Source organism: Mesoplodon densirostris, chromosome 2, assembly GCF_025265405.1.
Source record: "Mesoplodon densirostris isolate mMesDen1 chromosome 2, mMesDen1 primary haplotype, whole genome shotgun sequence".
Lineage (NCBI taxonomy): Eukaryota > Metazoa > Chordata > Mammalia > Artiodactyla > Ziphiidae > Mesoplodon > Mesoplodon densirostris.
Window position 1 is genome coordinate 136,210,576 of NC_082662.1, and position 24,740 is coordinate 136,235,315.

Below are 24,740 nucleotides of genomic sequence, written 5' to 3' on the forward strand. Positions count from 1 at the left end.
CCACTAATGATCTCAATAGCCTATTGCACCAAAGCAGATGGTGCTCAGTAGAAAGCCCAGAAGTCATTGCAAAATCTCACATTTAATGTCTGCTGAAGACCACATGCCTGCTTGTTGAGGCTGAGCAATAATGATTTCCATTGTCTTCTAAAATCTAGCATGAATAACTCTTATTGGAAGAATCAAAACCATAACTCTGCTGGCAACAGATTCTGGGAAACATAGTTTTCAGATTCTGAAATATAAGGGAACTCTTAGAAGGGCAGGGATGATGCTGAATTAGCATCAGACAATATCTGGCAATGCCAGAAATCCCGAGAGATGATTACAATTTTTCTTATTAAAATATAGTTAATTTACAATGTATTGATTTCTGCTGTACAGCAAAGTGATTCATATATATGAATACATATATATGTATTTTATACATGAATATATATATTTAAATATTCTTTTCAATTATGCTTTATCTCAAGGTATTGAGTATAGTTCCCTGTGCTATACAGTAGGACTTTGTTGTTTGATAATTACAAATTTAAAACAAGAAGAGAAGGATTACAGTTGTCAATAACCACAAGATTTTGCTAATTTATGCTGGCAAAAGTCTGGAGAGTAAATGTGAAAATGAATTGTGAAGGTGGTAGAACAAGAGAGGAAGAATATAATCTTAGATGCTCACTGAATTTACTTGTCAACCTAAATAAAGAGGTAAACTGAGGTAAGCCCAAAGAGATGAATTTATTCGGGAATAGCAGAGAAACTGCCATTCAGGACACACAAACTATAGCAAGCTACAGATGAGTCTGCTGAGGGTTTGGGGTAGGCTGTATTTATGGGAAGGGAATGTAAAGAGGGGAAATTTCTGTTGGAGTCTGTTAAAATCAAAACAAAGAGAGACCAGCTTTGAAAATTCAAGCAGACAAAACCAGTCCAGTCATACAAACAAAGCTCACTTCAGCTCCCTTGGCAAGACCAACTCAACCTGGGTCATTTCCCATTCATAACTCTGGAAACCATAAGCAAAAACTTTCCAAAGTTGATATGACATAACCCCTGATTAACTCCCTATCATTTAAGAAAATTCCAATATTTTCAGTTTTCAGTATATCAGGAAATCCGTTTTTCATTCCTTAAGTTTTGTTTTTCTGAAGGCACATGAGTGAGACTTTCTATTTTATATCCTCTGGCTCCATTTTAGATTGAAATTCTTTCTATATCGATATTGGTATTGAAATAGACATGATACAAACAAATGCTGGAGAGGGTGTGGAGAAAAGAGAACCCTCCTACACTCTTGGTGGGAATGTAAATTGGTGTAGCCACTATGGAAAGCAGTATGGAGGTTCCTCAGAAAACTAAATAGAGTTGCCATATGGTCCAGCAATCCCTCTCCCAGGCATATGTCCAGACAAAACTATAATTCAAAAAGATACAAGCACCCCTATGTTCATAGCAGTGCTATTCACAATAGGCAAGACATGGAAGCAACCTAAATGTCCATCAACAGATAAATGGATAAAGAAGATGTGGTACATATATACAGTAGAATACTACTCAGCCATACAAAAAGAATGAAACAGTGCCATTTGCAGCAACATGGATGGACATATGTAGTAGGGAAGAACCTTTTGTATTTTATTACAAGCTAATCACTAAAGGGATGTTGCCTATAAGCTTAAATTATACATAATGGCCCATCTCTGGGAATCCTGCTTCCCAGGTAATGAACTTTAAGCTAAAATACCTTTGTTTAGCTCACAGGAAATAACCTGACCTGGCCCACCTGTGAATGACTGCAGGGAAGAAGAAATTAACACATCCCCTCCAGAGCCTGATGGGAACCAGGAAGTGTTTGACTTTACTCCCTCCTCTTTTAGTATAAAAGAGCCTGAATTCTAACTCAGGCAAGATGGTTCTTTGGGGCATGAGCCCACCATCTTCTCTATTTGCTGGCTTTCCAAATAAAGTTGCTATTCTTTGCCCCAACAACTTGTCTCTTGATTATTGGCCTGTTGTGCAGTGAGCAGTACAAGCTTAGGCTCGGTAACACTTAGAGATTATCATACTAAGTGAAGTAAGTCAGAAAGAGAAAGACAAATACCATATGATATCACTTATATGTGGAATCTAAAGTATGACACAAATGAACTTATCTACAAAACAGACTCACAGACATAGAGAATGGACTTGCGGTTGCCAAGGGGGAGGTGGTTAGGGGAAGGATGGATTGGGAGTTTGGGGTTAGCGATGCAAACTATTATATCAATATATAGAATGGATAAACAACAGGGTTCTACTGTATAGCACAGGGAACTATATTCAATATCTGGTGATAAACCATAATGGAAAAGAACATAAAAAAGAATGTATACATATGTATAACTGAATCACTTTGCTGTACAGCAGAAGTTAACATAGCATTGTAAATCAACTATACATGAATAAAATAAATTAAAAAAAAAAGAAATATACAGGATAGGCTGGTTTATGCTCCACAACAAGAGAAGCTACTGCAGTGGGAAGCTCGTGCACCGCAACAAAGGGTAGCCCCTGCTCACCACAACTGGAGAAAGCCTACTTGCAGCAACAAAGACCCAATGCAGCCAAATAATAATAATAATAATAATAATAAATTTAAAAAAACACTTTATAAGAAAAAATGTTTAAAAAAATAAAATAATTTTGAAGCTAACTTTGTTGGTGCTTTCAAAGAAAAGTTACAGAGAAAGGTTTCATGCTTGAGCCTAATGCTACAATGAAGGAAATGCAAATGAGCAAAGAATGTTCTACCTCTCTAAAAACTAGAATCCTAAGTCAGGCGTAGGGGAGCCTGAGGCAGGCCTAGGAATTGTGTCCGGCCTGGTATGAGGAAAAGTTTGATCTAAAGGATCAGTGTAGGGCTATATTTCTGCCTGTAATTTAATGGGGTTTCAAAAACCAGTATCAAGAGTTTGTGTGGTTGGAAATGAAAATCTATTAAGAAAAATTAACAGATTTAGGATGATTCCCTCTGGGGCAGAGAAGAGGATGTTTCCTGTCTTTAACCATGGCTCTTAGAATCTTTTGTGCAGCATTTTACAATTTACATGTTGCTTCCATATACATTATCTTATTTTGATCATGACTAAGCTATTTACCAAACAGGTTAGATAATAAGAAAATAATCAAAATGAGTTTTTCCTTTTCAAATGAGATTTAAACACATTTTAAAATTATTTTCATAAGTATAGACTTTGACTATATTAAGTTTCAAAATTATCATTATGGCATAAAGACTATAACTTTTTATTACATAGCACAGATGGTCCTCCTCAGTTTTAGACATGGTTGAAGTTAAGGGAAAATAAGGCAGAGCTAGCTGACTGGCTGTACCTTTGGGAAGCCTAGTCTGTCCCAGGGAATGTCCACAACTCAATTTCGTTGTAATATCCAGAGCTGGTGTAGCTTTCAGGTCCTTCCCCATACTAAACAAACACTCAACAAGCCTGAAAAGAGTATTTCCCCACTGTAATTAAGAAAATTACTTCCTGTTTTATAAATATTCAAGGATTTTGTGACACAATAGAGGAAAACAGATAAATACATCATTTCAATGAAGTATTATGGTTATTATCAACGGATCTGCACAATCAACTCAGGGGAGTAAAACCCATAGTTTCCCTGGGGTGGAATCAGAGATGATCTTATGAGAGAACTTCATCTTTAAAAAAATCATTGCAATACCAGAGAACATGAATAATAGCAGAATTGGGATACTTGATTCAAATAATAACCAACATACTAGTATTTCTGTTTTGAAGCTTTTTAATTCATAAAATTAAAATGTAATACTAGGTATTTAATGCAGTTTAAATTTTAAAATCATACATTAAGTAAAATGAAAAATTACAAAAATTTAAACATTAAATATAAATCATTACCAGTATCAGTTGTTGGCAGGTAAAATAAAGTGTTACAAACTAATGTACACACTACATGAAATAAAGAAAATGTAATTAATCATGAAAAATATAAGATGAAATATGATATCTTTTTTTAAAGAAAGATGTTTCTTTAAGTGTCAATTGGTTTTTATTAGACAATGAACTTATTTTTGTGCACATTTTACCACAAAAGAGAAAGCTCTTTATAATTCTACACTAGTTGGAAGAGGACATATTGGTTATTAGCTAACTCCATATATTTTCTTTTTACTCCATCTCCAAGTTATCTCTGTCTCTGTCTCTCTCTTGTTGACTTTGATGACATATTTTTAATAGCTATCTTTGCCATGGGTTGTGATCTTTTTGTTGACAGCAAGCTGTTGTTCTAATTCTTTCAAAAGAGATATTATAGTTCTCTTTTGGCTTCTTTAGTTTCATGGTGGGATTCCATGCAGAGAGTTTCTTGCATTAGTTTCAATACTGGCATTTTCATATTCTATTTGTTCAGAAGTTCCTGGAACACAAGTAAGTATTATTCTTCCAATAGGAGATTTTCCTTTCAATTGTCATTAATTTTTCCTCTTAAGAATTATGGAGACAGTGAAGAATTTTATCTAAACAAGTGAAACAGTTTGATTAGAAATTGTAATCCAGTTTAATATGTAAATGATTCAAATTTCAGACATTTTTAGAATAATGGTTTTATTCCAACAAAAAATACTGACCTTCTGGTACCTTAAAATATCATAGTATATGCAACACTAAAAATTTTTTTAAAAACCAATATTGCATTTACTAGCTTAAAAGTGAAATGTAGGGCCTCCCTGGTGGCGCAAGTGGTTGAGAGTCCGCCTGCCGATGCAGGGGATACGGGTTCGTGCCACGGTCTGGGAGGATCTCATATGCCGCGGAGCAGCTGGGCCTGTGAGCCATGGCCGCTGAGCCTGCGCGTCCGGAGCGTGCGCGTCCGGAGCCTTGTGCTCCGCAACGGGGGAGGCCACAACAGTGAGAGGCCCGCATACCGCAAAAAAAAAAAAAAAAAAAAAAAAAAAAAGTGAAATGTAATCCACATAATACAAGGCAGATGTGCGGTTCAGTCTAGCATTAAAAGAATCACAAATCCAGCAACCTGAAGTAATTAAAATAGAAATTCAAATCTTTACTATACCCTCTGAAGAAAATCCCCAAGGAGAAATACTTACTTAAAACTTCAACAAAATCCCCTTCCTTTATCACAATTGCCTGGAACACATCTGGAAAGTTATTCAAAAGTCTTTCTTCTTTGTTCATTACCAAAGTTCTCAGAACTTTCATTTGAACACATACAGGGTGAATTTTTGTCTTCCCATTATCCTTCACCTTCCAGAATTACCATTTGTTCTTTTACTTGTAACCCTCCCCTCTTTCCCTTTGACCCTTAATTCATAGACAAGAATGATACCTTCAGGCATGAAATACCCCAAATGTCCAGCACCCTCTCCTATAGACTTACCTACAAGTATCTCCTTTTTTAGCTTTCTCTAGTCTCAGAGGATGAGGTGTACTGCCTCTTGGTCAAGACCAATCCAGCCACCTTGTCCTTGTCGCTCCTTCATTCTTCAAAGTCTTGCTCCATCAGTTAATCTCTCTCTGCTCTTGTTTCTTCAGCTCCTTTTTCATTACTGGTTTCTTCCCCTAAAATATTTATGAAATGCTTAAGAACGTATTTTTCCAAAACATCCCTTCTTTGTCTCAGATACACTAGATAACTATTTCATGGAGATTCCTGTTTAGAAGATTCTGGGTCTTCCTTGGGTAATGCTGGTCTGTGAACTGTTTGTTATTGATCAGAGATTGAGCTAAGGAAGTTTCATCAAAGTGTAAAGCAACTACACCAATAAGCAGGCAGTTTCATTCAGCTTTTTTTTTTTTTAAGTAAGACTTTCTCAATGAAATAAACAGTGTGTTCGTTTGTATTCTGGAACCTTACCTCACTATGGTTACGGTCTAGTAATGAACAGTTTGTGGACTGGCACCCATCAGTGGACTAGCTTGTTTGTGGACTACACATCGAGTAATACTGATTGGAGTGACAATAATGCAAATCTCACTATATCCCCACACCAACATCCTACCCCAGTCAAGTGAGGCTGGAGAGAGAATTGTCAGAATTAACTCAGTTTGGTGTTCAGATTACACTTCTAAGACATAGATCACATATGTTTGAATCAACATCCCTCTAGAAAACTGTTTTTCAAACTACAGATCTTGACCCAAACTACTTGCTAAGAATTGTTTCATGGAACTTTTGATTCAGTTATATTTATATTTTTTTGATAGGTTATTGTTTAAAAATATTCATTCCCCTTATCTCCGTGAGTATACTTTTCTATCCTTGACTTAGGGCTTGCCATTGACTTGCTCTAGCCAGTGGAATGTTAGATGTGACATGATCAAAGGTTTGAAGAATATTTGTGCAGCTGGGCTTACTATTTTGCACCTCCGCCATTTCCATAAGAAAAATATGCTCAGGCTAGTCTACGAGTATCAATAATAGGATGAGAGACACATGGGGCAGAACCACCCAAGCTAGACCCCACCAGCCAGGATCAGTTTATATCAGCTAACCACCCAACCCACAGACCCATGAACAAGCCCTGCCAAGATCAGCCGTGACACCCAGCTGAGTCCAGCATAGATCAGCTGACCCTAACCAACACACAACTGAGTGAAAGAAATGCTTGCTCTTGTATACCCCTAAGATGTTCTGGCTGTTTTATTACAAACAAATAGCTGATTGATACACATTTATATGTCTGTATTGGGTTGACAATATAATGTGTATTGCAGTGGGTAACAAGAGGTTTGAAAGCCACTGGTCTAGAAAAATACCATGTTTCTCCTGCATTCCTTGCTATTTAATGAGCTTAAAGAAAGTTCCTGTCTGGGAGTGGCTGCTTGCAGTAATAAAGAATGAAGGTAAACAGAGAGAGAATAGACCTGAGAGATGAGAAATGAGGGGTGTGTGTGTGGGGAGGCAGAAAGAGACAGAGACTTCATAGCAACAAGCCTTTATTTTATATGCTGAGGTCCCTAAAATTTACTGTTTCCTGTTGCTTCTTCGTTGAGAAGCTTTTCTCAAGTTCTAATACAATAGTATTTATTAATAGTATTAAGTCCTGGTTTTCACACTGGCATATATTCATTCTATTTATAATCCATCTCCTTGCAGTATTCTTAGCTTAAATCATATATAAATTTAAATGTTGGAAACAAAGGTAGGATTTTTCTTCACAATTTAATTCATCCTACCCATTATCATTACATCTCAAACTATAAAATGTTGGATGCTTCACAGAGGCTTAAATATCTTATAATTAAAACACTTTAGTTGCAAAATGCAGTTCATGGCTCAGAAGTAAAGAGAAGTAATAATTTCTAATAACTGTCTCAATTAATAACTCCCATTATTATAAAATTTATATTTACCATGTTTTCAGTACTCCATTTAAGAGGGCTGCCCACCAGGTGAGGGTTACAGCAGTAAGACCTGTAGGGTGAGTCACCCACAGTAAGGGCTGAGGGACAGTGGAGGAGGTAAAGGCCTTTTTTTGGGGGGAGGGGGATTTATTTTATTTTTGAATTTTATTTATTTAGTTTTTATACAGCAGGTTATTAGTTATCTATTTTATACATATTAGTGTATATATGTCAATCCCAATCTCCCAGTTCATCACAACCCCGCCCCCAGCCCCCTACCCTGGTAAAGGCCTTTTGAAGACCAACAAAAACACCCCCATAATTTGGAACTGCCATAACCAGCGAGTGTTAGAGAAGCAGCAGTAATGACAGAGTGAAGCTTACCACCCTAAGAATAGTGAAGTAGGACGACAATCTACCTCCATTCTTCTTCTTCCCTGGACCCACTTCAAAGGGCTGGGGTATGACAGGGGGGAGGGTCCCATACCCACTGCAAACCCCACAAGTTTGGCCTATGTTAAATAGAACCGCATTACTCTGATAACCAAAAGTAATGGAATTAGATCAAGATGTAGCTAAGAAACCCTGTATCCAGAGGAAAAGGGGGACTTTTTAAGTTATTATTATTATTATTATTTTTTGCGGTACGCGGGCCTCTCACTGTTGTGGCCTCTCCCGTTGCGGAGCACAGGCTCCGGACGCGCAGGCTCAGCGGCCATGGCTCACGGGCCCAGCTGCTCCGCAGCATGTGGGATCTTCCCGGACCGGGGCACAAACCCGTGTCCCCTGCATTGGCAGGCGGACTCTCAACCACTGCGCCACCAGGGAAGCCCTTAACAGTTACTTTTTAAAAATCCTGTTTATATCCTAATAAATTGAGATTCTTTAGGGAACCTCTTTCTTTGTATTGTTATCTCTAGGAATATTTCTATCCAAATAAGGGACCATTGTATATATTTGGGGTGCCATCTCCTTGGTCAGTTCTGGAGAAGCTTTGATTTTACTTCTAATCTCTGTATTTAATAATAATAATAATAATAATAAACATCTGAATATTTACTATGTGCCAATGACCGTGTTTTTGTCAATGTCTAAGTGCCAAATTTATAGGTTATTCTATACATTATATTTAGATTACTATCTCCAATCTCCCAGAATTTATTTTAGGATCCCCTAATCTCATGAGCAGCATGTTTCTGAAACATTTTCAAGTTACTTTCACTAGTCAATTTAATGTTAGTTTCTATCTGTTTCAGAGGTTGACACATCTAATCTTATCCCTGGATCTTCAGATTACCTCACAATTTGGATTCTATAGTTCCCTATAGACTGATTTTAATGAATTTTTTTTTTTTGGCTGCTTTGGGTCTTCATTGCTGTGCGTGGGCTTTCTCTAGTTGTGGCAAGCAGGGGCTACTCTTCACTGCAGTAGCTTCTCTTGTTGCAGAGCATGGGCTGTAGGCGCGTGGGCTTTCATAGTTGTGGCACATGGGCTCAGTAGTTGTGGCTTGCATGCTTAGTTGCTTCGCGGCATGTGGGATCTTCCCAGACCAGGGCTAGAACCCATGTCCCCTGCATTGGCAGGCGGATTCTTAACCACTGCGCCACCAGGGAAGTCCCTAATGAATATTCTTGCAAACACCTTTTTTAAGCAAGAAAAACTGATTTGTGAATTCTCTTATGATTTGTGAAACCAAGGGAAAGAAATGAATGAGTTGGTATATTCTGTATCAGGGGCAGAATTAAAATATAAACTTTAAACTTTTCACTGTTTGTCTTTTTCGTTCTTTTTTAAAAAAAATTTAGCCAAACAAATCATTATAAAATCATATTTGTATGATTTAGAAGTTTAGCAAAATTGTTTTGATCACCTGCCTACTTTTAAAAGACTGTATACACATTTAAATATAATTCTCCCAGATAAAAGTCTATATTATTTTTAAAGATAGGGAGATTTCATAGTCTCCTTTCACAATTCCAGAACTTAAAAAAAATTATTCCAGAAAATGCTCTTTATGTCTAACTGCGTAATTCATTCCTTAAACAAACATCTACTATGCATAGGCATTGTACCCAATGCTGAGAATGTAAATTAAGACACTGTTCCTGACCTTAAAGATAAATTTCATTTATCACAGGTAGAAATGCCCACAGCCAAGTGATTTAGTATGTTGGGTAAGAAAGTCAGAATTCAAAAAGTTCTCAAAAGTTTCAGGTAAGCTAAAACAAGCCAGGTGAAATTAAATGGCAATACATTTAAACTCATTTACTGAGGAGGGAGGGGAGTTGGGGGGGAAGGAAAATAAAAAATCTACTGGAGTCTAAGTGGGGAGAGACCAGGCAAAACACTAACAAATGTAAAAGCCTGGAGGATGCAGTTGATTCCAGATTTAGTAACCATGTGCAGTTGTTGCCAAGAAAGCTAATTTTAGGATGGATTAATAAAAATATGGTGCAAAGAAAAGGGGTCAAAATATTTCCAATTGATTTTGTACCAATTAGATCTCACACTGTCATGGGGGGTGTCTTATTCTAAGTATTCAACACAAACTAGAGCATGTTAATAGGACAGTTGAAGAGGTGAAGGGTCTGAAAACAGTATCACTGTCGATTTGTCAGAGAATGATGTTTACCCTAAAAGAGAAGCTGAAGTGGGACATGATGGCTGTTTTCAAATATTATTTAAAGGACCCATGCGACAGAGCTTGCTAGCTGCTTTTCAGTACTCATTTTTCCCTTCATTCTTAGCCACAGAGCCTTGATTCTTAGCAGAGCACTTTGACATTTCCCAGCTTCCTTTGAGGTTAGTGGGCCATGTGACTAAGTTCTGAACATTGATATATCAGCATAAATGGTATATGTTATTTCCAGAAAATCTCCTTAAAGAGAAGGGGTGTGCCCTCCTGCATTTCTTCCTCTATCCTGCTGTGAGGAGTGTGATCGTGATGACTGCCCTCTAGCAGCCACTTTGGATCATAAGGGCAAAAGTGACACTCCAGGAATGGAGGAGGGGTAGGAGAGAAGGAGCCTGGGTGCCTGACACCTTCATGGCAGTTGTCATTTCAGCCAAGAAGTTTCAACTTCTGGATCCCTTTTACATGAAAAGAAAAAAATTTTCATTTTGCTTAAGACACTATTATTTGGGGTTTCTCTTATATGTAGTTGAACTTTGAGTGCCAAAAAAAAAAAAAGGTATTTTCTAAGACCTAGACATCTTTAAAAAAATGAAATGATCTACTTTGTGATGCAGTCACCTACCTCTATATCTGTTTAAATGGAGGCTGTAAGACTAGCTTCAGAAATGGTAAATATTCCAGGGGGTGAAGAGAAAGGGGGTTACCAGACCTCTGAAGTTTCTTTCAGCTCTTAAGGTATGATTTCCCCCCACCCCACCCCACCTGGGGATCAGGGGCCCTAAAAACCAAAACAAAAACACACAGCTCCTTCTTCCTGTTGAAAACATGTGTGGACTGTCCCCACCAGACCTGGTCCAACATAAGTGGCTTAGTGGTACGTAGTCTCCTGGCCATGCTGCCTGACTCTGTCTTGGAGTTAAACTTATTCCAAGACAGGCACTTCTAAAGTAAAAATAAAGGAGAACCAAAGAGCAAATCAATAAACTCTTCAGCAAAAGTGGTGGCATAAAGACACTCACTATGAACCTGGAAATGAATAAAACAGGACCTCTCTGGAGGTCCTTCCTGTGTGCCTATTGTAGTTGGCGAATCAAGGTGTAGCCCACAATCATCACCATACTTAAATTTTTTTCCTTTTGTAAAATGAGGATAAAACCCCTATCGTCTTTCCATCTTTCCTCTTCCATTCTACTTCCCAGTTTCTAATAACTGTAACATTACTTTGTTTACTTCGTTACATTGTCTTAATATTGTTTTTTTAACTATATTTACCTGTGTTTTGTCTATTAAGTGATTCTTTAAACATTTATTTCCTCGGAACAGTAATACATACACATGGCAAAAGAGTCAAACGGTGAACAGAACACACGAGATAAAGTCTCCCTTTCATCTCAGAGTCTGACACCCCATCCTCTAAGCATGTATATAGGCTGCTATATATATTCGTAAGTATTTTCTAGAGGCACTATTATTTTATCTTTTACATTTAGGTCCACAATCTATTTAGAACTTTTGCATAAGTAAAATGTTCACATAAGCATCTGTTTGGGAACCCTATTCAGGTCCATTGGTCTACTTTCTAACATCTGGTAGTATAAATCCCCTAACTTTGTTCTTCCAGATTGTCTTGGCTGTTCTTGATCTTCTGACTTTTCATATACATTTTAGGGTCAGCTTGTCAATTTACACAGACACACACACAAAATCTGCTGGGATTCTAGTAGGAATTAGACTGAACCTATAGATCATTTGGGAGAACTGACATTTTTACAATATTAAGTCTTCTGATCCATGAGCATTGACTATCTGTCCAGCTACTTGGGTCTTCTCTAATTTCTCTCAATAACACAATTTTCAGTACAGAGTTCTTGTACCTCTTTCATTAAAATTTATTCCTAGGTGCAGTGGGTGGGATGGTGCCCCAAAGACATTAGGTCTTAATCCCCAGAAACTGTAAAATGTTTTATTTGGAAAAAGCATCTTTACACATATGATTAAGGATCTTGAGACAGGAGATAATCCTGGACTATCCAGATGGGCTGTAAACGCCAGTAGTGTCTTTAAATAATAAAGAAAAAGGGAAATTCAAGACACACACAGAGGAGAAGGAAATGCGAAGATGGAGGCAGAGGTTGGAGTAATTGTGGCCTCAAGCCAAGGAAGGCCAGCAGACATCAGAAACTGGAAAAGGCAAGGAGCAGATTCTCCCCTAAAGCCTCTGGAGGGAGCGTGGCCCTGCTGACACCTTGATTTCACACTTTTGGTTTCTAGAACTGTGAGGATGGATTCATTTTAAGCTACTGAGTTTGTGGTAATTTGCTACAGCTGCCACAGGAAACGAATACACTAGGTATTCAATATTTTTGGTGCATTTGTATATGGTATCACTTTTAAAAAAATTCATTTTCTAATTGTTTAGTGCTGGTACATAAAATATAACTGATCTTTATATACAGACTGTATCAACTTGCTAAATTCATTATTAATACTAAATGGTTTATAAATTATTATAATTTTATATAGAGACTATCACCCTTTCTCCAAATAACAGGTTTATGTATTTCTTTCTAATCCTTATATATTTTTACCTTGCCTTTTTACAGTCGCTGGGAGATCTAGCACAATAGTGAACTATAAATTCTTACACATTTTGATTTTATAACTATGAAAAGGTACTGTTCCAAACTTAAAATATAATGAAAATATTAAAAAATTTTAATACAGTAAAAAAGCAGCCAAACAAAATAATCAACATCCTTCTAGTTAAAAAATCCAAAGGACTTTTCTTAAACCCCTCTTATGACTCTGCATCCTTAGACATTGTTTATTAACCCTTTTTAATGCTTGCTTCTTCCTTGTCCAGATTCTTTTCTTCCTCTAACCCCTTACAGACATCCCCCAAATTTTCTTAGAACTTTTCTTTCTATACTGTCCTTGTTCACGTTGGGATACCATTTTGAGGCCTATTATTATTCTTCAGAACCCTTTTCTTCAGGGGCAAAACAGAAACTTGCTTCCTTTCCTTTTTTTTAAAATGCCATACCCCAAGACCCCTTCTTCATCCGAGTAGAATGCAGTCTGGTCTGCTCTGCCTTCTTTGCTGTACTCAAGAAAATCGTGAAATCTTCTCACTTTAAGGGTTTTACTAATAAATAGAAGCCCCCAAACTCTCACAATGTTTTGGTCCTGATCTATATACAAAAATTCCTTTCTGTAGAAAAGTGGCTGGAAGGTGTTGCAAAGTTGGGGTGTCAGAAAGCTGGCTGGCCAAGCAGCCTCAGAGTGACATTTATCTTTGTGAATTCACTCAGTTCTGGGTCTGGCCTTTGTGTTACATGACCAGAGATGCTGAATCATGATCATTAGAACTTGTGTATGAAAACCAAAATACCAATGTGTTAATTCACAATGAAAAATGTAACTGCCAAGGGAAACGACTATTCATTTCATTCGGCGAAGACATTCTCTCCTTGTAGAAAAATTATATGGGAAAGAATAATATTCAGAACTGTATTTGGTAAGAAAAGGAATAAAAGGTTTAGTTTTATGATTCAAATATTTAATGGCATCATATCAGATTTTGATAGAGACGAAATTACCTCCACTACCAGAACCAGATAGGTTTTGTACCTGCTCAGGAGACCTTCCCCTTTAGACTGAGACGCTGTCAAATACTTACTTCCCAGGCTTTTCTTGGCTCAATTCCTGATTTAGACATTCCTGCTTTAGGGATGTTGTTTCTTTCAGTGAACTATTTTCTGGCCAGAGAGGCTTATTTTTGGTTTGATCTATTCTGCATTGACCTACTACAGAAATCTTCCAGAACAATCTTTATTTTTAAGTGTTTGAAGAAGACTTTACTGTGGGCCCCAAATACCACTCTGCATACATCTGCATACTAGATGTTCACAACAAGTCCTCACTTCTACTTACTGGTGAGCAAAATTAAAAAAAAAAAAAAACCCAAAAAATAAAAAAAGAAGAAAATCCTAAGTAGCCCCCAATGCCAGGCAGCCTGGCGCAGAGCAGACGTCCTCAAATCTGGTGAACGAAAAATGCAGTTCCTACTCCTGCCTAATGAAATTCAGGAAAGCATTACAGAGCGCATCGCATGCCAGGCTGGAAACCCTGCCAGACTGCAGCTCTGGTCTCACCTCCACTCCGGGCCTCCGCCCTCTTCAGAGTTCTGCTCCAAGGCTCGACCGCAGGTCAGCGCACTGAGAAAGCGCCAACTGGGCAAGGACCCTGTCCTAATTTTATTTCACAACCGACAGTACCCACTCCCCTAATGAAATAGCAAAGACAAAAAAAAAAGGTAAGAGAAGGAAAACGGAAGAGAAAGGTTACCAAAAAAACCCAACAAAAACAACCACCTTTTAGCCATATACAGCTGTATTGTTCGGCACTGGAAACTCATCTCGGAAGCCTCTGTCTCTCCAGGGAATCAGGCCCCAGTTCTGAGGATCAGAAACAAAACTGCAGCGTCTGGATTGTTGGGATCGAGCCTACTTCTCCGGCCACCTGGGCCTCGCGACCCGAAGACCGCCCTGTTACTCCGCCCGACTCCACCGCGGGCAAGCCCACGACCCTAGCTGGACGCTGTTGGAGAAGCCCTGAAACTGGGCAGCCGGTCCTCCGCGGCATCTCAAGAGGGCCGCGCTCCCGCCGAGGCCTGCCCTGACATCGCGCCGCGTAACCCCCCAGAAAAAAGGGGGGCCGCTCCCATAACTCAAGCGCCTAGGGTCTCACCCGGGCCTTTCTCAGGCCGGCCGCGTTCCTTCCGCCCAGAGAGGGCAAAGAGTCCGGATGCCTCGCGTGCGCCTCCGCCCGCGCTCCGAGCGCCCCCTAGAAAGGAAGCCTGAGAGGCGGCCGCGCCTCTGCGGCGATTTTATTAGCGCTCGGTTGGGGTTGCCCGGTCCGTCGGCGAGCGGGGCTTCCCCTCCCCTCCCCCTCTTCCCCGGCGCCCCTCCTGCCCTCCCCCGCCCGGCGGCCGGAACCTCCCTGCGGGGCGGAGTGATACCGGCGGCGCCATAGAGCTCGGCGCGGCCGAGAGGGGCGCCGGGGACTGCGCGGGGCGGCCGGCGGGCGGAGGAGGAGGGGAGAGAGGCGGGGCCGGGGCGGGTTGTTGTGAGGCGACTGCGCTACTGCCGGACCGGGGCGGTTATGGCGGCTCCATATTAACACCCTCCTCCTCCTCCGCCGCCGCCGCCGTCTCCTCCTCCTTCTCCTTTCCCTCCCGCCCGCGCTCGTAAGCCATCTCCCCCTTCACCCTGACGCCTACCTCTTCTCCTCACCTTTCCCCCTCCCCTCTTCTACCATGCCCGGCATGATGGAGAAAGGGCCCGAGTTACTGGGGAAGAACCGATCGGCCAGCGGCAGCGCCAAGAGCCCGGCGGGCGGCGGTGGCAGCGGCGCCTCGTCCACCAACGGCGGGCTGCACTTCTCGGAGCCCGAGAGCGGCTGCAGCAGCGACGACGAGCACGGTGGTAGCCTCGAACTCCTCCCAGCCAGCCCGCCTGCCCCCCTCCCTCCTCCCCTCCCCCAGCCCCCTCCCCTCGCCGCGCTCCCGCCCTCTCTCCCCTCGGAGCCCGGGCGCTGCGGTAGCCTCGAACTCCCGGTGCAGTGCAGCAGCACCCGCCGCGACCCCCGTCCCTCCGCCCTCGCCCAATCCTCCGCCCTCGCCCCCCCCCCAGCTCCCCGCCCCCATCCGCTGCCATCTCCCGGAGTGCCCGGAGTTAATATCTTCCCATCCACCCGCCGCTTCTTTCCTCCCTTCAGCAATTTTCATATTTTATTAAGTGTCTCTTCCTTTTTCTTTTTTCTTTCTTTTTCTCCCCCCACGCCTTTTTCTTTTTTTCTTTTTTGACCTTGCTTTGCAGATGTTGGGATGAGAGTCGGAGCTGAATACCAAGCTCGGATCCCTGAATTTGATCCAGGTAGATCTGTTTGCTTAAGCAAAATCCTGTCTCCCCTTTTCTGGGATTGGTTTAGGGTGGAAGGGGTAGAGGGCGGGCGGGTGGGGTTGGGGTCCGGGTGTGCGGTTGGGAGGAGATGCGGGGCTGGGATGGGCAGGCATCTTTGGCGGGGAGGCTGTCACGCTTGGCAGGGCTGTGACACAGGGCGTGTGGGCAGATGTGTGCATTGCAAGGTTAACATGGTTCCTTTGGAGGCCACTTGCCCGCTGGTGGCATCACCTTTCTACCGCTTGAGCCCGTGTTGAACGGAGGAAGACGGCCCCTCGGCGAAGTCGGGGGTCGGAGGCCGGGGGTGGAGCGGCTGCGGGGCCGAGAGCTGGAGGAGAGGGTGTGCGGTCTGTGTGTGGAAGAACCATGCAAATGTCAGTTGCCACACCACCGGCCCCCGGGAGCGGAGGCCCGCGCTCTGCCAGGGCGGCGATCCTCGGGCTGCTGTCACCGGCCGAAGCCGAGGGCGAGCCCTGCCCGACCCGCGCACACACGGGATTTTCTTTTTTCTTTCTTTTTGGCTAGGTGGTGTAGCTTTGGTGTCGACAGCTTTGCGGAGTGTAGGAGCCGCGGAGCGAATGGGATTGGGGGAAGAGGGTGGGGAGAAGCCAGAGGCACACCTCGCTCCAGAGCCAGCCCTGGGAAGTCAGACCACAGGACAGTGACTGCAGCTGCCAAGGAGACATTTTCTCCCCTAGCAGCCAGGTTCCAGCGTCCTCTGCCAACCCAGCTTGCGGGCTCCCTGTCTACTTTTCTCCAAACAGGCTCTCTGGCGGTCACGGGATTTCAGCCTGGACGGGGATTGGGCGAGAGTTTCGCATATGGAGGCGCCCTTGTTGGAGCCTCTCGGAGTGGAGCGTGTTTCCTTCTCCCCCCAGCCTACCACAGACCCTCTTCAGTTCAGGCTTTGGGCAGACTTTGAAGGGGCTTCCCCACCCCCCCGCTTCTTGTACTTAGTTTTTGCCCATTGCCCGCGTATAGTAATGTGTCTCTGTCAGACTCTTGAATCCTATATTAGATATTAATAGGGCTTACTTGTATTTCTTGGGGGGGGGAATAGCATGTTTATTTGATTATAGGGTCTCGGTGGGTATTTTCATTCCTCTCCTGCCCATTACTGCAATGCAAAGTGATATTTACCAAACATTTAAACATTTTTAGGGTTTAGACAGCTTTTCTTGTCCCAAGGGAGAGGGTAAAATAATGTGTGTTAAAAGGATTCTCAGTGCAGGCTATTTTTCAACAGGTAAAAACAATGATACAAGAGTGCTCACTAGATCAGAGTTGCCTTCTAAATGACATGGCTTTGATACATTTTATTCAAAAGCTGCCTTCTAAATGACATGGCTTTGATACGTTTTATTCAAAAGCTATCTGTGTGTGCTGGAGGGCTTCAAATAATTTGAAACATTGTGAAACTAATTTTCTTTATTAATGTAGCTAGTAGTGAATGGCACTTTCACATTACAGTGCTGCCTCGGGTTTTAACTTGACATTTGGAAAGTGCTTGCTCTGGCTTAAGACAGACTGAATTAATCACTCATCTCTTATTTTTGTGCCCTGAGCAAGTCACTGGCCCTCCCTAAACCTCAGTTTCTCTAGCTGTAAACTGGAAATAAAAATACTTCGAGGGGGCCTCCCTGGTGGCGCAGTGGTTGAGAGTCCGCCTGCCGATGCAGGGGATACGGGTTCGTGCCCCGGTCTGGGAGGATCCCATATGCCGCGAAGCGGCTGGGCCCGTGAGCCATGGCCGCTGAGCCTGCGCGTCCGGAGCCTGTGCTCCGCAACGGGAGAGGCCACAACAGTGAGAGGCCCGCATACCGAAAAAAAAAAAAAAAAAAAAAATACTTCGAGGAATTCTTGCCAAGGTTGTGTGAGTGAATAAATGGCAGTTACTCAGTGAAGATTAAATTTCATAATTGTGAAGAATGGTTCTGCATACATTTATTCCTTTCTGATTTGGGGCTTTCATTGGTATCCTGCTTTTTCTGGAATAAACATTTCCAAATTAGAACTCAGCAGCGTAATAAGCATACCTATCTTTTTGCCCCATTAGATAGGTTTATATTTCATAGACAACTATACACAAGTTGATTAAGGATCTTGTATTTAAGACCCAGACTTCATGCTAGGCCAAATTTATGCATGCCATGGCCTGATCACTGAAGCAACTTTTGGAAAAAATTTCAAGCAAACAAATACTAGAACAAATTTCAAAGTTTGAAAAATAATTCATTGAAAGTACAGAATACTTTTTATGTGGTTTCACATGGCCACTATTTGAATTATGCAATTTACATTATCATATTTTGTCTAAGTAGAATATTTGAGGGAAAAATCACAAGTATTACAATTTTTAAAGTTATATACTCAATTTACTCAGACTATAGTTGATACTTTTTATTAGAATAAGGACAAATATGATATTCTTTAATTTCATCTACAGGTATGCCTCAGAGATAATTGCAGGTTTGGTTCTAGACCATTGCAATAAAGCAAATGTCACAATAAAGCAAGTTACACGAATTATAGTTTTCCCAGTGCATATAAAAGTGTTCAATAGCATTAGGTCTAAAAATGCAATGTACATACCTTAATTAAAAAGTACTTTATTGCCACAAAATTCTAACCATTTACTGCAATAGTAACATCCAAGATTGCAGATCACCATAACAATGTAATAATAATGAAAAAGTTTGAAATATTGCAAGAATTACCAAAATGTGACACAGACGTGAAATGAGCAAATGCTATTGGAAAAATGGTGCTGATAGACTTGATCGACATATCTGTGAAGCACAATAAGACGAGGTATGCCTGTATTCATTTTCTCCTTAATAATCTGCAGAATATTGAACCCAAGGACACAACTAAAACCAGTTATCATTTAAACTTAGGTGGGCTTTTCTATAGTTGTTATAGGCAAATCTTGTCAAGCAAATGTAGATTATCAATTATTAGACACCTTTTACAAGGAAATTTTGAGCCTGCATGTCATTCAACATAGTACCACTGCTCTATCTTATTCTAAGTGTTGTGGTGGTGTGTGAAGTTTTTACTCCACGTCAATCAATATCATTGGGTGAGAACTTAAACATATTTCTTTGGAAGAGATAAAGAGGAAAAGATGTTTATTAATTAATGATCGAAATTGAGAAATGGTCGGCTCCTCTCCTTTTCTCTTCTTCATACTATATTATCTTTAGTCTCATAAACCACTCAATCTATCTTCATGAAGATTGCCTACCCATAGCCATCCAAGTCATTTGGAAGAAAAATTCCTGAGGTATCAAGATGATGATTATCAAAATGTAGGAAAATTAAAAGGATTTTTTTGTGGAGGATATTTTTATTGGAGGAGATGATAGAAATTAAGCACAGAAAGAATGAATTATTAAAATGAGTATTGTAGAAAATACAAGAAGAACTGAGATTTAAATTGGAATTACTGAAGTTAGGAGATTAGGAACAGTTTATGTTAATTGGTGAACCATTGCTAAGAATGCCGTTATAAAAATTTACTAAGCGGATTTTTGATTCTTTTTTAGGTGACTCTTTTCCTTTTGATTCTTTGCTAGGCTTTCCTCAACTTTTATTTAGTGCCTACTGACTATGCTTACATCATGAGGAGCAGTTTTGTGTGGTGATTAAGAGTCTTACCTCTTATCATATGCGTTTTAGCCACTATGGTGCAGTGACCTTGGATGAACTGGGTACCTGATGTGTCCAAGCCTTAGTTTTCTCATTTGTAAAAGGAAGATACCACTAGCTATATGACAAGATTAAGTAAAACTATATGACAAGATTAAGTAAAAATTCATGTATATAAAGCAGTGGCATTCAAAATATTTTGCCTGCATACTTGTAGAAGAAATTTGAAAAAACAGATTCACATATTTTTAAGTTGACGTCTATTATTTGTCACTGAGTTTATTAGTTGAAAAATGTAATCTCCAGTGTACTGAAAATGTTAACACTTTGAAATAAAATTGTTATATACTTATTTTAAATGCATCCAATTAAATGTAAATACGATAGTAATGTGGTAGTATCTATTTTATAAAATATATGAACAGGCTCCTAACATTGTTCCTTTTGTTTTTGAAATCATTTCCATGCATTTTCCTCACAGAATTTTATAATACATTTTTGTGCTTGAAAGTGCTTTATTGATCACCTATACAATTTCTCTACCATCATAGTATGTATTCTTGTGAACATAAGGTTCTAAGTGTTAAATTTCTTCTGGCTTGAGTTATTATAATTAATGTGTAATTAATTAAAACTGTAATAGTCATGGTGCCTTGAGTAAAAGAGAGCTTTGCTGATGTTCGTTTGGCATCATAGAGGTTTTTAAATTTTAGGCAGTGTACTTTTATAAGATTTGGGATGGGTGAGAGACCTGCCTTTTTTTTTTTTTTTTTAAAGTGAGGGAAGGGTGTTTGTGAAGGAGGTCAGAAGTAGAATAAGTGTACAGCTTAGACTGCAGGTGAGTTCTCAGGCAGATTGTCTTGGGAAAGAAAACATAGGGAAGTTTGAAGTTCTGAAAATTGATTCCCAGAAAACATTCATGCTTGTGTACCGCTTGGAATGTCTTTGTTTACCTCAGTTTGAAATTGGTGAATTAAGTATATTTAAAAAAATATTTGGAGTGTCTTACTGATCTCAATATTCAAGTTCTTTTTTTTTTTTTTTTTTTTTTTGCGGTACGCGGGCCTCTCACTGTTGTTGCCTCTCCCGTTGCGGAGCACAGGCTCCGGACACGCAGGCTCAGTGGCCTTGGCTCACGGGCCCAGCCGCTCCGTGGCATGTGGGATCTTCCCGGACCAGGGCACGAACCCGTGTCCCCTGCATCAGCAGGCAGACTCTCAACCACTGCGCCACCAGGGAAGCCCTAAGTTCTTTATATAGAATATTTGTTCCATGATTTCCATCAAAATCCTTATTTGGAATGTCTTAAAGGAAATCTTAAAAGAAATAGAAGATTTATATTTTTGTACTTACTTTGAAACTTGCTATTGTATAGAAATCCCAATCAAAATTATACTTTTGTTTTGTTGTTGGTTTTCCCCAAATTGGTCTCATAAATGTGTTTTACCAACTGCAGTTAAGGAGATCTAAAAGTTTTCAGAAGGCTTGAACTTTTGTTTCATTTAATACTTGAAGAAACTGATTGCTCAATAATTTTATTTTCATAGCTGTTGAGCTACTATAGTCTTTTAAAATTGTGGTTGCTTGCTAAGTTTTGGTTTGTTTATTTTTGATCCATTCAGAAGATAGGCTACTTCTAAGGCCTTGGTTATTTTGTTGCTGAGTCAAATTGGATTCTCGGTATTATTTCTGAATATCAGACAGTTTTGAGGTATAATCTTAAACATTGTTATAGATAAAAGCAGAATAAAAATTGTGTTTTTATGTCCTTTAAATATTTTGGTTTACTTCAACTTTTATGATGGAAAGGGTAGAGCTCTACTGAATGCAAATCATCCTGAGGTAAATTGTTTTTAATAATGCAAGTTACTTTCTCCTATTCTTTTATAGGAGAGGAATCAGGTCTGAGTTGTCAGTAAAACAAAAAAGTCATTTCAGCTATTCAGTTTCATTTTCAAAGGGTTGGTAAGAGAGGTCATCAGCCGTTTGAATTAGAGCCCCATGAGATTTTATACATTTATATTTTTATTTGATTGATAGGTAAGAAGAAGCCTTTCCAGAGTACAGAAAGAAGGGAACTTAAAGAACTGTCTTGAGTAAGCATATAGTAGTAATCATAAGTTTTAGGTAATGCTTACCACATGCCAGGTACTTTACATATATGAATTCACTTATTTTTGAACAACTGTGAAGAAGGTGCTCTCATTATCCCTATTTTTAAAGATGGGTTAAACTGACGCACAGACAGATTAAGTAAATTTGCTCAAGGTGACAAAGCTAGGAAGTGGCAGAGCTGGGATGCAAACCTGGAGTCTGGCTCTATAAGTGGTTACACTCTTAACCATTATACTAAGATATCTCTCATTTCCTATAAACATCAGTCATCTTTTGGTCCTAGTGGGACACATATATGATTGGAAATGGTGGAGTCCGATTCAAGAGTAGTCAGGGAAAGAACATTGTGAAATGCCTAATTAGGCATTCTCTTTACTCCAGACATATACACCCATATTAGAAGAGCTGTTTGTCCCCACAGTTTGGATGCCAGTTTCTGTCAGAAGATCGGGCCCTTAATTACAGTGCTAAGAATTTTTGAGGAAACTTAACTGTTGTTCTTCATGGGCAAGAATACAAAAAAAAATAAAAGTTTATATCTGTTTAAGAAGAGATATTTAATGAAAATATTTTAATTCAGATTTTCTGTAATACAAGAATCAGGTGCAAGGAAGTATGTCTAAATATTAAGCATGTATGCTATCAAGACTTGAGACTTAATGGAAGCCTTTTCTTTGTTGCATTCCATGTTCTTTTAAGTAGTATTTAAATTATCTTATTGTCACAGTCCATAGTGAAAAAGAATCAGTCCCATATTAAAGGATTGAAGTTTAGGATACTCCCTAGAAATAGCAATAGATTTTATTAATTAAATAAAGGCTTCTGATCAACTTATATGTCTGTTTTATTTCCACTGAGTGGTTTAGCTATTTTGCTTTTGTGTTTTTATTTTATGTAGTTAAAAATTAAATATATATCTTAATATTTTTTAAAGAAGTTTTTTAAAGACAGCTTAAAATTTATTTTTATTGAATATAAATTTTAGATAATGTACTTCTAACTTGCGTTTTCTTAAATTCTCAGCTCCTATTTTTATCCTCTTATTAAAGATAGTTATGACAAAATACAATATGTTTTGCTTTTAGTTTTATTTTGTAATTACGCTTTTTCTAATACTTTTATAGTATTCTCTCAATTCTTTTTTCTCCATACCTAATTTTTCCTTATAGTAAAACATACATAACTTAACAATTTTAGCTTCATATTGCACTGTGTGTCATTCTCTAACTAAAATTTGTTTATTGAATATACAGTAGTGATGTGTTATGATTCTCCAAAAATAAAGAATGGCTGAATGACATTAAATTATTGCTTGATAGATAAAGTCTATAGTTGGGAGTATAATAGTAGTTAATTTTACCCCTGGAAGTGAATATTCTTTATTCTGAATATCTTATACTGGTGGCTATCAACAGCTCATAGTTTTTGTTTTTGTTTTTGTTTTTTTTGCGGTACGAGGGCCTCTCACTGTTGTGGCCCCTCCCACCACGGAGCACAGGCTCCGGACGCGCAGGCCCCGCGGCCATGGCTCACGGGCCCAGCCGCTCCGCGGCATGTGGGACCCTCCCGAACCAGGGCACGAACCCGCGTCCCCTGCACCGGCAGGCGGACTCTCAACCACTGGGCCACCAGGGAAGCCCACCTCATAGTTTTAATTAACCTGAATGAACCTAAGAATTAGGAAGAAGCCAGAAAAGGACCATCGAGTATTTAAAGACAGAACCTACTGGCATGGACTTGGCTCTGGGATAGCTGTGTCAGGCCTTTCGTTCATTCTGTCTATTCTTTTTTTATATATATATTAATTAATTAATTTATTTATTTATTTATTTTTGGCTGTGTTGGGTCTTTGTTTCTGTGCGAGGGCTTTCTCTAGTTGCGGCGAGTGGGGGCCACTCTTCATCGCGGTGTGGTGCGCCGGCCTCTCACTATCGCGGCCTCTCTTGTTGCGGAGCACAGGCTCCAGACGTGCAGGCTCAGTTGTTGTGGCTCACGGGCCCAGTTGCTCTGCGGCATGTGGGATCTTCCCAGACCAGGGCTCGAACCTGTGTCCCCTGCATTGGCAGGCAGATTCTCAACCACTGCGCCACCAGGGAAGCCCCGGGAAGTCCCCTCTGTCTATTCTTAATTTACATGCAATTTCAATAGAGCTTGATTTTTCTGATTTTTTAGATTATAACAGATTAGAAATAAATTAGAAACAGCAATAGTATGCTTCTAGATTAGAGGTAGACTCGGATTACATTAAGGAGAAATAGCATTATTTACTTTTCCATGGTTTGACTTTGTTTTCCTCTTACACAGAATACAAACTTTTATAAATATAAAAAGTAATACATGAAATTAACTCTAAAAAGGAATAACTGGCAGACTCCTAGCAAGGAGAACAAGATTAAATAAAAACCATAAAAAGCAGATACAGGTATTTAAAAATTATAATAATCTTGGCCCATTTAGATATGGGCAAAACAATTAACTCATCACCTGAGGTATTCACTCTAGTTTTAAAGCCAGAGTTTGTAATGACTCCTAAGTAATGTATAGAAGATTAAATCAGATTTACTACCCGTTAAGAAGTAGGGATATAAAATGTACTTAATAAAGTCTTTCTTTTTAATTTAAAGAGGGTAAGCTTCAGTGTTTGAAATTTCGTTGGTATCTATAAATGGTATATTTACTATATTTAGTGTATATCTGTTTTCCTCTACTTTGTTTCTTTGTCCTCTTTTGCAGGTACTGTACTAAAATAGAAATAAAACTTACTTTGTTTATACTTATTTTGAATGTAAAGTTCATCATATTCAAAATAATTAATTTTTTCCCCAGGTGCTACAAAGTACACCGATAAAGACAATGGAGGAATGCTTGTATGGTCTCCATATCACAGTATCCCAGATGCCAAATGTAAGTTTTCTGAAATTGAATGTTTATGTCAATAGGGAATCTATCAACCAATTCAAAATGCAACTTATATTTGTTTTTGGGTCTCTTAG

General features: G+C 39.6%; 1 protein-coding gene and 1 long non-coding RNA gene across 6 annotated transcripts in view; one reads left to right on the plus strand and one right to left on the minus strand.

The window, feature by feature from the left end:
• Positions 1–3,927: 3,927 nt before the first annotated feature.
• LOC132484410 (uncharacterized) lies at positions 3,928–15,522 on the minus strand. Of its 2 annotated transcripts, XR_009531182.1 has the most exons (5): positions 15,313–15,522; positions 14,768–14,895; positions 14,392–14,475; positions 5,416–5,597; positions 3,928–4,437 (listed from the first exon to the last, which is right to left on the minus strand). It is a non-coding gene; the product is annotated as an uncharacterized LOC132484410 (long non-coding RNA). The 2 variants fall into 2 exon arrangements; XR_009531181.1 differs by lacking the exon at positions 15,313–15,522 and having other exon boundaries at positions 3,929–4,437; positions 14,768–14,963.
• RCOR3 (REST corepressor 3) overlaps positions 14,784–24,740 on the plus strand; it is a 50,751-nt gene continuing 40,794 nt past the window's right edge. Inside the window, exons 1-3 of one of the 4 annotated variants that reach the window (XM_060090920.1) lie at positions 14,784–15,504; positions 15,898–15,954; positions 24,574–24,651. In XM_060090920.1, coding sequence (XP_059946903.1) covers positions 15,336–15,504; positions 15,898–15,954; positions 24,574–24,651 — 304 coding nt within the window. In that variant the 5' untranslated portion in view covers positions 14,784–15,335. The remainder of the gene's footprint in view (positions 15,505–15,897; positions 15,955–24,573; positions 24,652–24,740) is intronic. The other 3 variants (XM_060090921.1, XM_060090922.1, XM_060090924.1) reach the window with 3 other exon arrangements.